General features: G+C 41.2%; 1 protein-coding gene across 2 annotated transcripts in view; it reads right to left on the bottom strand.

Annotated features, from left to right (window-relative positions):
* The window catches only part of FRAS1 (Fraser extracellular matrix complex subunit 1), a 485,111-nt gene that overhangs the window by 178,999 nt on the left and 290,657 nt on the right, over nucleotides 1-15,455 (bottom strand). For both annotated transcript variants that reach the window (XM_069092754.1, XM_069092760.1), the window contains 4 exons: nucleotides 13,243-13,383; nucleotides 7,390-7,530; nucleotides 3,269-3,409; nucleotides 1,396-1,666 (listed from right to left, as the gene is read on the bottom strand). In XM_069092754.1, the coding sequence (XP_068948855.1) occupies nucleotides 1,396-1,666; nucleotides 3,269-3,409; nucleotides 7,390-7,530; nucleotides 13,243-13,383 (694 nt within the window). The remainder of the gene's footprint in view (nucleotides 1-1,395; nucleotides 1,667-3,268; nucleotides 3,410-7,389; nucleotides 7,531-13,242; nucleotides 13,384-15,455) is intronic.

Here is a 15,455-nt window from a genome sequence, read left to right as displayed (position 1 = left end):
TTCTTTCCTTCCCTTCCTCCCCTCCTTCCTTCTTTCCTTCCTTCCTTTCTTCTCTGGGTCTTCCAATTGAGAGAAATTATTATTTCTCTCTTGTATCAATAATTAATTATTGAATCAGGACCAAGGTTTTTCCCCTTTTCTACTTCAAATCAACCTGAGTGGGAAATCCTGGGCAGACTTACCCAGGTTAAAAATATAATAAAAATTCAGTAAAAGAAATTTTAAGTTTAGGTTAAGGGAAGTATTCTTGCTCACTGTGTTCACTCAGAGGAGTCTGGGAAAATGTGGGCTGTCTTTTGTCAGATAGGTGATATGAAAATTGTTAAGTCTCTTTGACCAAAGACTTGGGTGACCTCAAGACCCTCTCTGGAATATAGCCCAGTCCCTCATTATCACATGAGGGGCCTTTGGCATTTGAGAGTACCATTGACATCTTTTTATTAATAAACACGCTAGTCTTATTTTTTATTTTTTTTGTTAGCCTTATTAATAAAATAATTAAATTGCCCAGAAACTACATCTCTCAGACTTTTAATATGACACTTTATACTACCCAGGCTAGAAGTGCAAGGACTATTCACTATACCAACCTTACTACTGCTCAACAGGGAAGCTTTGACCTACTCAGTTTCCAACCTAGGCCTGTTCACTCTTCCTGAGTAAGCCTAGTGGACCTGTCTTTGCTAGGGGCCCACCTTACTGATGCTGAATTTAGCAAGGACGCTCAATCTGCTTAGTGCACTGCAGCACAGAGCTCCCAAACTCAAAGGCCCCATGTGCCTCAGCCTCCCTGGTAGCTGAGATGAGAGGCATGCACCACCATGCCTGGCTAGGTTTAATTTATCCAAATATGCTTGGCGTCACCTAATGTTAACATCAGTTTGCATTCACAGGACGTACACTGTCTGAGGTAGGAGGAGACCGCCAGTCACGTACCAGGTGGCAGGAGAAATATGGCTGAGTTGAAAAATTAACCACAATTAATCCATAGACTCAATAATTAAGAGTTGACTGCACTTTCAGGTCTATTATTTATCAGAGCATGTTTCATGACAAAATGATAAATAAATAAAATATTTACTCTAATAGATGAAGACAGAGCAGTTGGGGCAGCTGTGTCTATGATAGATTCGGTTTCTATTGGACTTCACAGCTATGTAATTGTGCCAGGAACTTTCCTGTCACATCCGAGAATCACCCATAATTATGTGATAAAGTGAAAATGTCTGTGACGGAAACATATTTGCCAAGCATTTACAGGGAGATGGCAGCAGCCAGATGAAACTGCCTTGTACTTGGGCAATATCTATCATCCCAAGAAACCGAGAGGCTGCTGTTGGAGAGGTGAGGCTGGGAGGAAGGAGAGAAAGAGGAGGCAGTCACATGCTAAATCACCTGGGCTTGTCTTTGCTGTGCACAAAACGTACTCTCTTCTCTTTCAGATCTTCCCAGTTAAAATGGTCAGCTATACCCAGCAGGACCTCTTTCCCATCCACCAGGAGTACCAACTGGCCATTGGTAGGGGTGCTGACAAGATGGAACTGGAGATCCGTGCCTCTGTCTTCTCCAACGTGGGCATTCAGCAAGGAGAAATCCAGGGGCTTCAATGAGCCGATTCCCAGGGCAAGGGAAGCATTCGTCTGAAGGATATGACTATAGGTGTTGCCTAGAAAGAAAAAAAAAACCCACAAAACTAGCGATATCAGACATGGACACATTCCTTTCTTCTTTCTCAGATAATCTATGTTGGGATGTTTATACAGAACTACCTCACATGATAATCTAGGTCAGTGAATATGTTGGGAAGGATTGTATGGTGAACAAAGTGCTGAACATGATGTCTTTCAATCCTGCCTCAGACACTTGATAGACTTGGGCCTCAGTTTCCTCATCTGTAAAACGAAGGGTTTGGAATCGATGACCTCTAAGGTCTAGCCTTGCTCCTTCTAGCCTTGAAATTCTATGCCCTGATGACAAGTGATTGTCCTAATCCAATTCACTTCTACACCAATCTCATTAAGCAGTGGTTTTTAACTTAGGGTCCATGAACATTTAAAAAAAATATATTTTAATAATTATATGGCAATATAATTAGCTTTCTTTGTAAAAGTACGTTCTTTATTTGGTGCATTTCAAAACATTCTGAGAAAGGGTCCAGGGCCGTTATGAGACTTAGCAAAGGGGTCCATGACACAAAATAATCTACAAACCCCTTCATTAAGACTAAAAAAAATGTCTGGTTGCAATAAAAAATGGAATTTCGAAAATCAGCATTTTTGGTGCATGGATATATTAGCAGCAAATCTTAATTAGTCATTGCTTGGATTCAATTTCTGAGACCATATTTGCAAAGATGCAAAATTAATCACGGCTCAGAAGTTCTAAAATTCTGTTCAGCACTAGGAATGAAATATCCCTGTTATGGATGTTGCAATATAAGGAAGCTGTATCCCTATCCCAAACTATAATAGTTAGTATTAAATGCCTAGGGCTCCCTCCTACACCTAGATCACAAAGGGCAGTTTTAGAAGGCTGGACTTAGGGTAAAATCTATTCTCTAGAGCCAGGCACAGAGTAGGTACCCAAGCAATGCTTATTCATTGATGGGAATGTAATTAACTTTCACAGGATGATTTCTCCACAACACATCTAGAAGACTAAGCTGAATTCTCAATTACTAAGGGATTTACAAATGGGAGCGCAGTTTAGCCAAGAATGATAAAAAAATTAGCGACAATAACAAAATTACTTCAGAGATTTACTTCCTTTAAAGTGCTGTGTTCAAATGTCAGTTGTAATTTAAATGAACAACTCGATATTGTAAATCATTTATTTATGCGCTTGGAGAGACTACCCTCCACATCCTTTAGTGCACTCATAATGGAAAGGAGGTGGACTTCTCTGTCTATTTGTTTCAGAAATATGCACTTACCAGATATTCATTCATACCACATGTGCCTACATTCTGTATATCTCAACTGATCATTCTATATATTGACATTCTGGGCTGCTGTAAGTAGGTTATTATTTTCTCCCATTAAAAAAAAACAAACCATAGTATACTGGCTCAGTTCTCGTCCTCTGCCAATGTCCGCAAGAAGTCCTTTGTTCCTAAGCAACTCAAGATGCCCACACAAAAGTGGGAATACCGTAAGTGATATCTCTTTAACAAATGCTGCCTTTCCTGCTGACTACACAGCCTGCCCATTGAGAAAGTGTAGGTGAATTCCCAAGGCTGTCAGATGAGAATCCCTCAGTGGTCACTCACCATGACACGTTCCATTCTGGAGGTGGCCAGAGAAGCCAGGAGCACAGCTGGAGACACAAAGCCCATTCTTGAGAGACATGCCATGATCACAGAGATGGCACTGTTCCTCATGGCTGCACTCCAAACAGCCCGGGGGACAAGCTGTCAGGAACAGGAAACAATGAAGGGACCCCCGTTAGTCTCGGAGGTTCCATAGGGCTCCCAAATCTCCAGCCAACAGCTGAAGCAAAAATAGAAAACAGCTCCACAGCCAATATGAAAAAGACTGATCATTGCACAGAAAATGACTGTGGCCTTCAATGGGAATCAAATCAGGGATCAAACAGGATGGGATTTCAGATCCTATAGTAGCAAACACTCAGCATTCACACAAGAAACATTTGCTACATTTTACTGCATGGAGGGAATTGTGCTAGACATGAGCAGCAAAGGGAAACATACCATTTAGAGAAGATATGAGACCTTGTGACATGTGTCTATAATACACAACATAATGAAAGATATTGTGCAGTAGGCACAAGTGTTTTAAAATATTATATATGTATATACGCACATACACATATCTATATGTATATCTCTCTATATATGTGTATACATATATATATATATCTCTATACATATGCACACACATACATATATACTTATATATATATACACACAGTATTGTGTTGCTTGACCTTCATTATCAGAGAGGACCATAACATCAGGGAGGTAATGCCATGATATACAAGTGAATTGGATTTAAGTGAGGGAGTGCACTGCAAGGTCACAGCCTCACTTTCTCCCCTGAAGCCATCTGGGTCCAATGGCAAGACATGGACCAGAATGACTGGAGACAGCCCAGGATGCACAGGGGACCCTTGGCCTTTTTAAGCTCAGGTCTTTAACAGGTTTCAACTTGGCTGAGGCAAGCCCATTCAATGATTAAGACTTAGGAAAAAAAAATGAAAAATGAAGCAGAGTGGCCTCTTTACCTAGTTAAAATATATATATACATACACACATATGTATGTATATAGTATTATATGTGTGTATTTAAACACAAGTATGTGCATAGTTAACCTTCATTATTTGTAGACTTTATATTGTGGATGTGCCTACTTGCTATTTAGGGGTCTGTAACCCCCAAATCAACGTTTGCCATGATTTTATGGTCATTCGTGGACATGTGCAGAGCAGTGAAAAAAAGTTTGAGTCTCCTAATGTGCATGTTCCCAGCTCAAGTTAAATAAGGCGATGGACACTGTGCCTTCTTGTTTTCGTTCCCATACTATAAGCAAGTGTCCTTCTCAGTCTAGGTAATGTCAAGTCTTTCACATTTTTGTGCTTTTTGTTAGTGATTTCGGAGGGAAGGGGTAAAATGACCCCCAAATGTCTGAAGTCTAAGTTCCTAAGTGCAAGAAAACTGTGGTGTGTTTTATGGAGAAAGAATGAGTGTTATATAAGCTTCATTCAGTCACGAGTTAGAGTGCTGTTGGCCATGAGTTCAATATTAATGAATAAATACAGTATATCTAGAAAAAGGAAAAGGCGATTTGCCAATATGAAGTGACCCCAGAAAATGCTAATGTTGATGCTGTGACTAGGGCCTTGCAGGAACACAACCCTGTATTCCCCCTTGAAGCAATGGTTCAGTATTTGCTAATTCAGTGTTCAGAGCAACCTTATGGAAATAACTAGCAGGAATGAAAAGAATCAACTGTAAACACACATAGAGAGAGAGAGAGATATCCACATGACATAAGTGAATTAGAGGGTTGTAAAACAAATGACTGAGTGAGGTCCAAGGGGGAAAGTTATTATCAACCTTGGGAAATCAGAGAAAGTTACCTGGAAGAGATACATCTGGAAAACATCTGGGTTGAGCTTTGAAAGGTAAGTAGGAAAAATATTCCATATAAATGATATTTTTGTTTACTAGATCCTTTTAAATACTTTCAAGGATCTATTTAAATAACAACTGTAGGGAGTCATTTGGTAAAGTAGAGACTTTTGAGGATGGGGGTGGAGTTGTAAAGCAAATAATCCCCCTGATTTGTAAATTTAGCTTTTGACTTAGAAAGGCTTATCTAAATTTGGCTGGATAAGAATTCTGGTACCTATGTTTAAACAGTCTAAACAGTCCAAAAGACCATATGCTTTGGGGTCCTTGGCACCCTTCCCTATCACTTTTCCAACACCCCTGCAGAAGTGGCAGGAAAACCACACAGAACCGAGGGTCATGTGGCATGGCTCTTTGTTTCATAAGTAGCAAGAGAATTCTTTACTCAGGAACCAACCTATTGACAATGTGTCTGTCCCCATTTAGTTGGCCTGATCCTCAAATAATAATAGACAGTCTGTCACCAGGACAAGACCTAAAACCTTTGCTGCTTGGTGGAACCTGCCACGATTCTACTGGAATAATCTTCAAGAATCCAGGATCACCTCCATAAAATCATCAGGAAGCTACTATTTATGGATGGCATCCAACCCAAGAATACCATAGGGCATCCCGAGTGAGGTCCTACCCAAACAATCCGCAAGGGAAAATTAAAATGCCTATAACTGGGACTGGGACATGGAGGGAGAGGGGCAGCCATCTGAGTAATCCCATTAATCATTCTATCTCAGATTGGCACAACAAAAAGACAATGAGCTTGGCCCAGAATTGAAGGTAGACTGGATTACATTTGTAAAACTCCACAGCACTTTCAATAATCCCAAGCTGTTTCCTAAAGCAAAATCCATTTTTTAAAATAGCAAATATTCTTCTCCATTAGATATTGAACAACTTGGGAGCAGGAAGTATATATTGCCTTTCTCCATCACTTAGCACAATGCCTGGCACATAGTAGGTACACAAATCCTCCCTGTCTTCCTCCCTCTCTCCTTTCCTTCCTTCCTTCCTTCCTGACAGATAATGGCGTGTGGTCATAAATAACAGAACACCCCAACCTCTCAAGAATCAAAATTATGGGGTGGCCCAAAGAGAAATGGAGGGACATAGGGTGGGCATAAAAGGACATACTAACAATGATGGCTTGGGCATGAAGAACAGCATAAAAGATACCATCCAATAAGGGTAGGATCATAAAAGAAGGGGTGCTAGTGATGTAGTAAGAGTGAGGCATAACAGATGAACTTAGGTGAGTGCTGCAATGGTACTCAAGCAATGTTAAAAGACATGGTGAGAGGGTTCCAGTATTAGGTAGACTATATATGAAGGATTTATGGGAGGGAAGTATGGAGGAGAGGAAGAAAAAAGGAAGAAGGAAGGAAGGGCAAGGAAGGAAGGAAGGGAGGAAGAGAGGGAGGGAGGGAGGGAGGCAGGGAGGAAGGAAGGAAGGAAGGAAGGAAGGAAGGAAGGAAGGAAGGAAGGAAGGAAGGAAGGAAGGAAGGAAGGAAGGAAGGAAGGAGGTGTCTGTGGTGTGAGGCTGATACTTTGCTGGGCTCTTCTGCCTCACTTAAATCCAATTCACCTGCAACTCAAGACATCACCCTTCTGATGTCATTTGAGAATGAAAGATGGAGAGCAACACTCACAATGATGAAATCATGCATCTCTGAAGTCTCCTTAAAGTGGGGCAAACGAGGAACAGGTTTTTGGTTTGTATTTTATTCCTGAGCCGTGAATAAATGAGTTTGGAAAATGCTCATTCACCTGATGTGGAGAATAGGCAACTGAAATGATTTGGTTTCTTTGATCTTGACCAGAAGCACTCCTATACATATGAAAAGAAATTTCCAGTCTGTGTTGTAACCATATGGATTACCAACTGGCTCAATTTATATTCTGACAATTCCAGCCCCTCGGCAATAGAGCTGAATTTTAAAATCCATCTCAACACTGCACTCTCAACAGAGACTGTACTGCAGTCTTCCCATTCCATTATACATTAGTTTGGGGTCTTCCTCCCTAAAGACTTTTGGAGGCAGGAATGATTTGTACTAAGAAATTACTGGATTAAATTTTTATAAACTATTCATTCTGGTAACTGACAAATTTACATGGGAAGCTGTCAATTACTGTAGGTGATCCCCCAGGTTTTCCCATCCCTGTACCACAAAAACCAGTGGGAATCAGCACACAGATAACAGATGCTTTGCCTCCAACTTTTGCTTCCTCAGATAAGCCTCACCCATGCATCTCTGTGTCCTGGTGTCCACATAATATCGCTGGCTGCATTTCTGGGTACACCGGGCTTCAAGGAGGAGAAATGGTTCTTCACAGCGAGTACACTCATGGGGACCCAGACACTCGAGACAATGATCATCACAGCCTAAAAAACAAAGTCAAATGAAGCAAAAACTTGGAAGAGTTAAAGTCTATTAAAAAAAAAAACCCATGGGCCATGGTATTAATTCTCCAAAGAAAGAATCAAAGTACAGTTCCTACTGACCCATATGTCTATGTTCCCCTGTCTAAAAAGTCTTTGTAAGAATAACCCAGTTGAAGGGGCGGAGCCAAGATGGCAGAGTAGAAGCACGACCCTCCCACGGCTCCGGCTTCCACCTTCCCCAATCCATGTAAAAAGGGGACTCTAAACAAACTTTGGAGCTGCAGAACCCACAAAATGACACAGAGAAGCTAACCTCCTGCTGAGGACAGCCCGGCAGGCTGGCAGGAATCGGCCAGCACAGCGCTCTGGGAGCCGAGCCCAGCACCACTGCTGAGGCTTTAGCCCCAGGGAGGGCCTGACCAGCCGCCTGCCAGAGGGACTCCAGATCAGCAGCAGCTGTGGCCATATCCAGATTTATCAATACATAGATGCAAAGGACGAGGTGAGAGGCCAGTGCAGTCTGGACTTTGGGACCCAGTAAGTGGGAGTGCGTGGCTTTTACCCCCAGGGCGAGAAACCGCTGAGACTCCAGCACAGCCAACTGGTGCCACGTGGAGGCTTCAGCTCCTGGCCTGCAGAGTGTAGGGGGACCAAGCACCAGTCTGAGGGGTCATCGCTCTTGCTTTAACCTGCTTGGATCTGGATTGCAGTCTAGGGTGGAAGTCCTGGGGTGTGTGTCCTGCTTGCCAGAGCATGTGGAGACTTCAGAGAGGGCACCTATCTAATACCTCTGGCAGCTGAGAAAACCCCAGCGTTTGGGACGAAAACTCCCCTGTCTGGTGGCAGAGTCCTACTGTGGCAAAAAGCCCAAAAGTCAAATCATTGAGTTGCAAAATGAGCAGGCAAAGGAAACAAAGCAGACAGAAGATTCCAACATTACACTCCTATTTTGGGAATAAGAAGGAGCAAGGCATGGAACAGGAGGAAATCAGTGAAGTCAGAACTCCTGCACCAAAAGCTTCAAAGGAAAATACAAGCTGGTTACAGGCCATAGAGGACCTTAAGAAGCAGATAAGAGAAGTGGAGGAAAAATTGGGAAGAGAAATGAGAACAATGCAAGAAAATTATGAAATGAGAGTCAACAGCCTGACTGAAGAAAATAATACCTTAAAAAACAGACTGACTCAAATGGCAAAGGAGGCTCAAAAAGGCAATGAGGAGAAGAATGCCTTAAAAAGTCGAATTTGCCAGATGGAAAAAGAATCTCAAAAGCTCAATGAGGAGAATCATTGCTTCAGAGTTAGATTGGAGCAAATGGAAGCTAATGACTTTATGAGAAATCAAGATGCTGTTAAACAGATCCAAACAAATGAAAGAATAGAAGGCAATGTGAAATATCTCATGGGAAAAACCACTGACCTGGAAAATAGATCCAGGAGAGATAATTTAAAAATTATTGGACTGCCTGAGAGCCATGACCAAAGTAAGAGCCTGGAAAGCATCCTCCAGGAAGTTCTCAAAGAAAACTGCCCTGATGTTTTAGAACGAGAGGGCAAAATAGAGGTTGAAAGAATCCACCGATCACCTCCTGAAAAAGATCCCAAAAAGAAAACTCCTAGGAATATTATAGCCAGGTTCTGGAATTCCCAGATCAAGGAGAGAATATTACAAGCAGCCAGGAAGAAACAATTTGAATATTGTGGAAACACAATCAGAATAACCCAGGATCTGGCAGCTTCTACACTGAGGGATCGAAGGGCTTGGAATGTGATATTCCGGAGGTCAAGGGAGCTGGGACTAAAACCAAGAGTCACCTACCCAGCAAAACTGAGTATCACGTTTCAGGGGAAAATTTGGTCATTCAGTGGAATAGAGGACTTTCAAGCATTCTTGCTGAAAAAACCAGAGTTGAATAGAAAATTTGACATTCAGATACAAGAAGCAAGAGAAGCATGAGAAGGTAAACAGGGAAAAGAAATCATAAGGAACTTATCAAAGTTGAACTATTTTTTTTAAAAAGCAATCAGGGTTGAGTGGCTTGCTCAGGGTCGCACAGCCGGTTGTTGTTTCTGAGTGTGATGCTGAGTGTCTGGGCCCGGATTTGATCCGGGTCGTCCCAGAATTGGGGCCGGTGCTCTTGCTTGCTGAGCCACCTGGCCAAAGTTGAACTATTAACATTCCTACATGGAAAAACAATAATTGTAACTTATGAAACTTTTCTCAGTAGTTGAAGGGATTAGAAATTATATATATATGTCTTTATATGAGGGTATGCGGGCATATGAATACATATGTGAATGTGTGTATATACTTTTACAAGTATGCATAGATAGAGGGCATGGGACCAATTTAACAGGAAGGGATGATACTTAAAAGGTGAAATTAAGAGGTGAGAGGAATATAATGAGAGGAGATGGGGAGAGACAGAGTGGGGCAAACTATCTCATACAGAAGAGGCAAGGGAAAATGGTTACAATGGAGGGGAAGAATAGGAAGGCAAAAGGGAATGGGTCAACCTCATTCCTATTGAATCTGGCTTGAGGAGGGAGGGAAATACACACTAAATAGAGGATCTCACCCTCCAGGAGAATAGGAGGGGAAGGGGATGTGAGGGGGGATGATGGAAGGGAGGGCAGGATGGGGGGGAAGGAAGTTGGAAGCACCCACTTTTGAAAAAGGACAGGATCAAAGTAGAGAATAGAACAAGTGAGAGGTGGGATAGGAGGGAGGGAAATATAGTCAGTCTTTTACAATACATCTACTATGTTATTGTTTTGCATTAGCCGCACATGTACAACCTATACTGAACTGCTTGTCTCCCCAGTGGGGGTGGGTGGCAGGGGGAGAAGGGAATGAATTTGGAATTGAAAGTTTTAAAATCAAATATTCAAATATATATATATATATATATGTGTGTGTGTGTGTGTGTGTGTACTATTATTAATACCATCTTACATGTTATTAAGAAAAAAAAAAGATATACAGGCACTGAGGCATAGAGATCCACTGGAAAAGTTGAAACGGGTATGGGATAAAATATGGGAGAGAGCAGATTGGAGGTGGGGATATCATGTGGGACTGCTGTTTTGGGGGGATGGGTGGGGGAAAAACGGGGAGAAAATTTGTAACTCAAAATCTGGCAGAAACGAATGATGTAAATCAGCAGTTAATAAAGCATTAAAAAAAAAAGAATAACCCAGTTGGAGAAAGATAGAGGCAGGCTTTCATAAATTATATTCTTATATGGAGAACACATGACCACCCCCAATACTTATTATTTATTTACTATAAAAAATATTGATTGATTAAAGTTCTACCCTGAACATTCTCCTCCAACAAGGTATGCCCCATGTATATATAAAATATTATATATTACATATTATGTGTATAGTATAATTTATAACATATAATCATGTAGCATAATAGAATTACATAATATATTAATTATATTCTATACTATAATTATATGTAATATACAATAACTTTGTTTGATGATTCCATTATTATTAATGCCAAGTGATGCCCAAAATGTAAAGACCTGTACAGTCACCAAAAGTATGCCACTGACCTAGGGTCCAGGGCAGAAATAAAATGTAAGACAGATTCTTTAAAGGTAATGAAAAGCTCCAGAGGTCCCTGTTCATGAATGACAGTGTGCTGATTATATTAAGCCCTGACACAGAATCTTGTCAATGACATAATATGTCCATAATTACACACACACACACACACATACACACACATACACACACACAGACACAGTCTAGCCTAACTATCCCACAGGGAATACATTAAATGGCTGAAGTGTGTCTATTATTCAGAGTGCGAAAGACATGGTACACAGAGCCAGCCCACAGTGTATATATATGTATGTATCTTTTGTTGTTCAGTTGCCTCAGTCATGCCCAACTCTTTGTGACCTCATTTGGGGTTTTCTTGGCAAAAATACTGGTTTGCCATTTCCTTCTCTAGGTCATTTTACAGATGAGGAAACTGAGACCAATAGGGTTAAGTGACTTGCCCAGGGTCATAGAGTTAGTGTCTGAAGCCAGACCTGGACACAGGAAGACAACTCTTCCTGACTCCAGGACCAGTACTCAATCTGTTTCACCACTTAGCTGTCCCCACATATAACTTGCACAGTGCAAATAGATGACTCAAGTCCAAAATTGAACAAGAGGTGAGAAGTATTCCCCTAAGCTTCTCCCTGAAACAAAGTCTCATTTTTTTAGCAGAAATAATTCTTCAGTGTTGGTTTAAGGATGATCACCATGGAAGACAGTCTCTGGGACATTGAAATACTGGGGTTTACCCAAAGAGGAATGGAGGGGTGGTTATGAGATGGGTATCTCATTATTGGAGGTCTGTAGATGGCAGGAAGCCAAGGTGGCTAGAGATCACATACCTGTTCATGAAACTAGAGTGAGGGATAATGAATGAATGAACTGTCTAGGTACTCCACTGAAAACACACATGTCAGGAAGTCAGCCGAAGACCCCTCCCTGCCCCAGAACCTTAGGTGGACTCTAGTACATTTCTTCAGGGGATATGGAAGAGAAGGTACAGAGGAAGAGAAAGCATGCACAGGGAGAAATACAGCAATATTACAAGTATTTCTATCAATCTATCAAAGGATCAAAGTACATAGCAGTGATTCTCCATCCAACATCCATTTCAGAAGTTCCTACCGCATGCCCAGGGCTCAGACTTGAGGAATATACAAAGACAGCTATGTTCCTTGACCCTGAAAGACTTCGATATTTAATATTTTCAAAGGGATTACCAAAAAACAGGCCTCAGAAGGTTAGAGATCATACCAGATTTTAGCTAGAATTCTGCCAGTCACACATTTGACTTCCCTATAGCATCATTTCACTGGCACATAAGACCTCACTAACTCCCCCTATTAACAGATGCACCACAGATGGCACCCAGGGAACCTGGTCTCATGGTCTTCTTTTATACCCCTCATTATAAGTGGCATTTTCTCAGCAATGTAACATATATGCGAGCCACCACCTATTGGTATCCTTGATTAAAGTGGTCTTCACTTAAGAACACCAGGAGAGAAGCAGAGTTAGAAGTGGCTGGAGGGCAAAGAGTAGATCTGGAGGCATGGAGAGGGGAATAGTTAAAGACCCACCCTACCACAAGTTATTAAATACTTGACAATATTTACAGCAGACCTCAATTAATTTGAATAGTGATAGCAACACTATAAAGAAAAACCATTTCAAAAGACTTTAGAACTCTGATCAATGAAATGATAAACCACCATTCCAGAGTACTGAAGGTGATTCATACTACCTGTCTTCCCCAAGAGAGGTGATAAACTTAAAATGTAATATGAGATAATATATTTTCGGACATGGCCAATCTAGGAATTTGCTTTTCTGGACCTATATGCCTCCTTGTCATCAGGGTTTTCTTTTTCTTTCTTTAAAAAAAAAATTGTTCAATATGGGGAAAGGATAGTGAGATGGAGAATTAATAAATCCTTGTTAAAAAAATGTCAGCCAATAAATATTTATTAAGCACCTACTATGTACCAGACACCATAAAAAAAAAAGGAAAAAGAGTTTCTACCTGCAAGGAGCTCACAATCTAATTTGTAAAGAATTTACCCTTTTATGACAGTATCTGAGCTGCGTGGGGAAGGATCATTATGCCTGAGAAAATGGAAAAGTCAGGGTTAGGTACATAGAGACTTACTCTTGCAATGGTCTGAGTCTCTGTAAAAGGAAAGTGAGCACTGTTCCACGCAGATGCTGTTCTGAAGGACATAGCCATCCATGCACTGCAGGCAGTCTGTACTCAGCGGACCCTGGCACGAATTGCAGCTCCAGTCACATTCTAAAAAGAAGAGACAAATCCAAATAGGATAGGCCACCTTCCTATATACATGAGACACAAGTGTTTAATACCCCCTGGAAATCACCTGCGGCTAGAGGTTTCAGCCACAGAGGGTAAAGTGAGGGCAACATAAAAGGTCTAAGAGAAATAAGGTCTTTTAAGAAGGCATGCCTTCTGGTAACTTGGATTCTTTTCTAAAGTTCAATGTTTCCTGATGATCCATTTGCCAAATCTTGCAGTTTCTCTTTCAACAACTTTCACATTCAACCCTTTCTCTCTACTTACAGAGCCCCCAACTTAGCCCAGTCCCTCGTCACCTCTCACCAGGACTGTTGCAAAGATTCCCCCAAATGTTTTTTTTTTCTGTTTCAGTTCTTCATCCTTCACATTGTTGCCAAAGCAATTTTCTTTAATCACATTTCATGTCACTCTCCCTTCTACAGCTAACCTGGCCTCCTTTCTTTTCCTCACATGTAGCACTCCTTTATATCTGCCTTTACATTGGCCATCCCTCATCCCTAGACTGCATTCTCCCTCCTTGCCTCCACCTCAAAGAGTCCTGCTGTCTTCCTTCAAGAAACACATCAAGCACCATCTTCTACATGAAGCCCTTCCTGATCATCTCAACTGTTCATGCCCTCCCTCCCAAACTCCTCATCTTTCATTGTTGTTCAGTCTGACTCTTCATGACCCCCATGGATCATACTGTTCATGGAGTTTTCTTGGAAACGATACTAGACTGGTTTGCCATTTCTCTCTCCATTGTCTTTAATTACTTTACATTTACTCTGTAGACACTTTTACACACACTTTTCTTCCCCACTCTCACATAAATTCCTTTAGAGTAGAGATTGTTTACTACAGACACAGTCTAGCACAACACCTGGGGGGTAGAAGGAGATTAATAAATGTTTGTTGATTGATCACTTGAACTCCAAATCCCAGGATCCCAAAAGATGTGGCCTGAGTTTATCTTTTACAGTGGGTGGTGAAGAGGGAAGACACATCCATAAAACAGCTAGCAAATAATTTACAAGGCAACGGATAAGGAAGTATTTTATCCTGTGAGTACTATTTTCATTAATGCGGTACAGCATTCTGCCCTGCCCAGCCCTTGTTCCAAATAGTGGAAATCACCCATCATGTACTTTTCCTTTTGTTCAGAATACAATATTTTTAAGCCCCCAAGAAGCCAGTAACCATGCAAGGCTGTACTCCAAAGTACAAAAGGCTGCTCCAAAGAAGATTTAGAATGTTAATCTCATTCATTTATTTGGTCGATCTAGACCTGGGGCCATAGCAGGAATGGGAGAGGGTGGGATTTAATCAGTTAAACAGACTCTTGGAAAAATCTGCCAGTTCAGTCACAAAACTATATACAAGGGAAAAGATGCGTGGTCATCTTGGCCTTTCACCACAAGCAGCCAGCCACCGGTGGGGAGGGAGAAAATGGAAAAGCTGCTTTCAATTGAAGGAAAGCAGACCTCCTAAGATGACAATGAAAGTAGACTGAGGGAGAATTATCACATAACTGTGAATGTTTAAAGTAAGCCAAATTTTTCCACCTGCCTAACACCCAAGCTGCAGCTCCTCTCCCAGAAGCAGGGGGGAAAAACAGGAAAGAAGGAATGAAGGACATTTTCAGGCCTGATCAGGAGGGCAAAATGATGATGGAGTATCTCATTCCTTATTTCCTTCATTCCTTCTAAAAGACAGAATAAAATCACAGAATTTGTGGAGATGATGGGGGAAATAGATAAAAAAAGAAAATGTTCTTTGATGGCAGAAGACCTCTCAGTAGTACCAGCATTTTCCAAGTATATGGAGGCACAAGAAAACTGCTTGCCCACTATGGGGATTTTAATCTTGTAGGCGTATTAGTGAGGGGCTATTTACAGCACTTAAATATAGACACACACACTTCAAAAACACCTTTGTTAGTAATGATGAAGCCTATTTCTTCTCACTGCTTAGTAGAATATTATATATGTTTGCAGAAGCAACCAGGGTATGACTTTGTTTTGGTTGGATATACTTATTACAAGGTTGGGCTTTTTTAAATGAGAGAATTG

This window comes from Petaurus breviceps, unplaced genomic scaffold (assembly GCF_028583685.1).
Source record: "Petaurus breviceps papuanus isolate PSGF00001 unplaced genomic scaffold, PetGlider_PUasm1.0 126, whole genome shotgun sequence".
Lineage (NCBI taxonomy): Eukaryota > Metazoa > Chordata > Mammalia > Diprotodontia > Petauridae > Petaurus > Petaurus breviceps.
The sequence above is the reverse complement of the archived record's forward strand: the minus strand, read 5'-3'. Positions and strand labels throughout refer to the sequence as shown.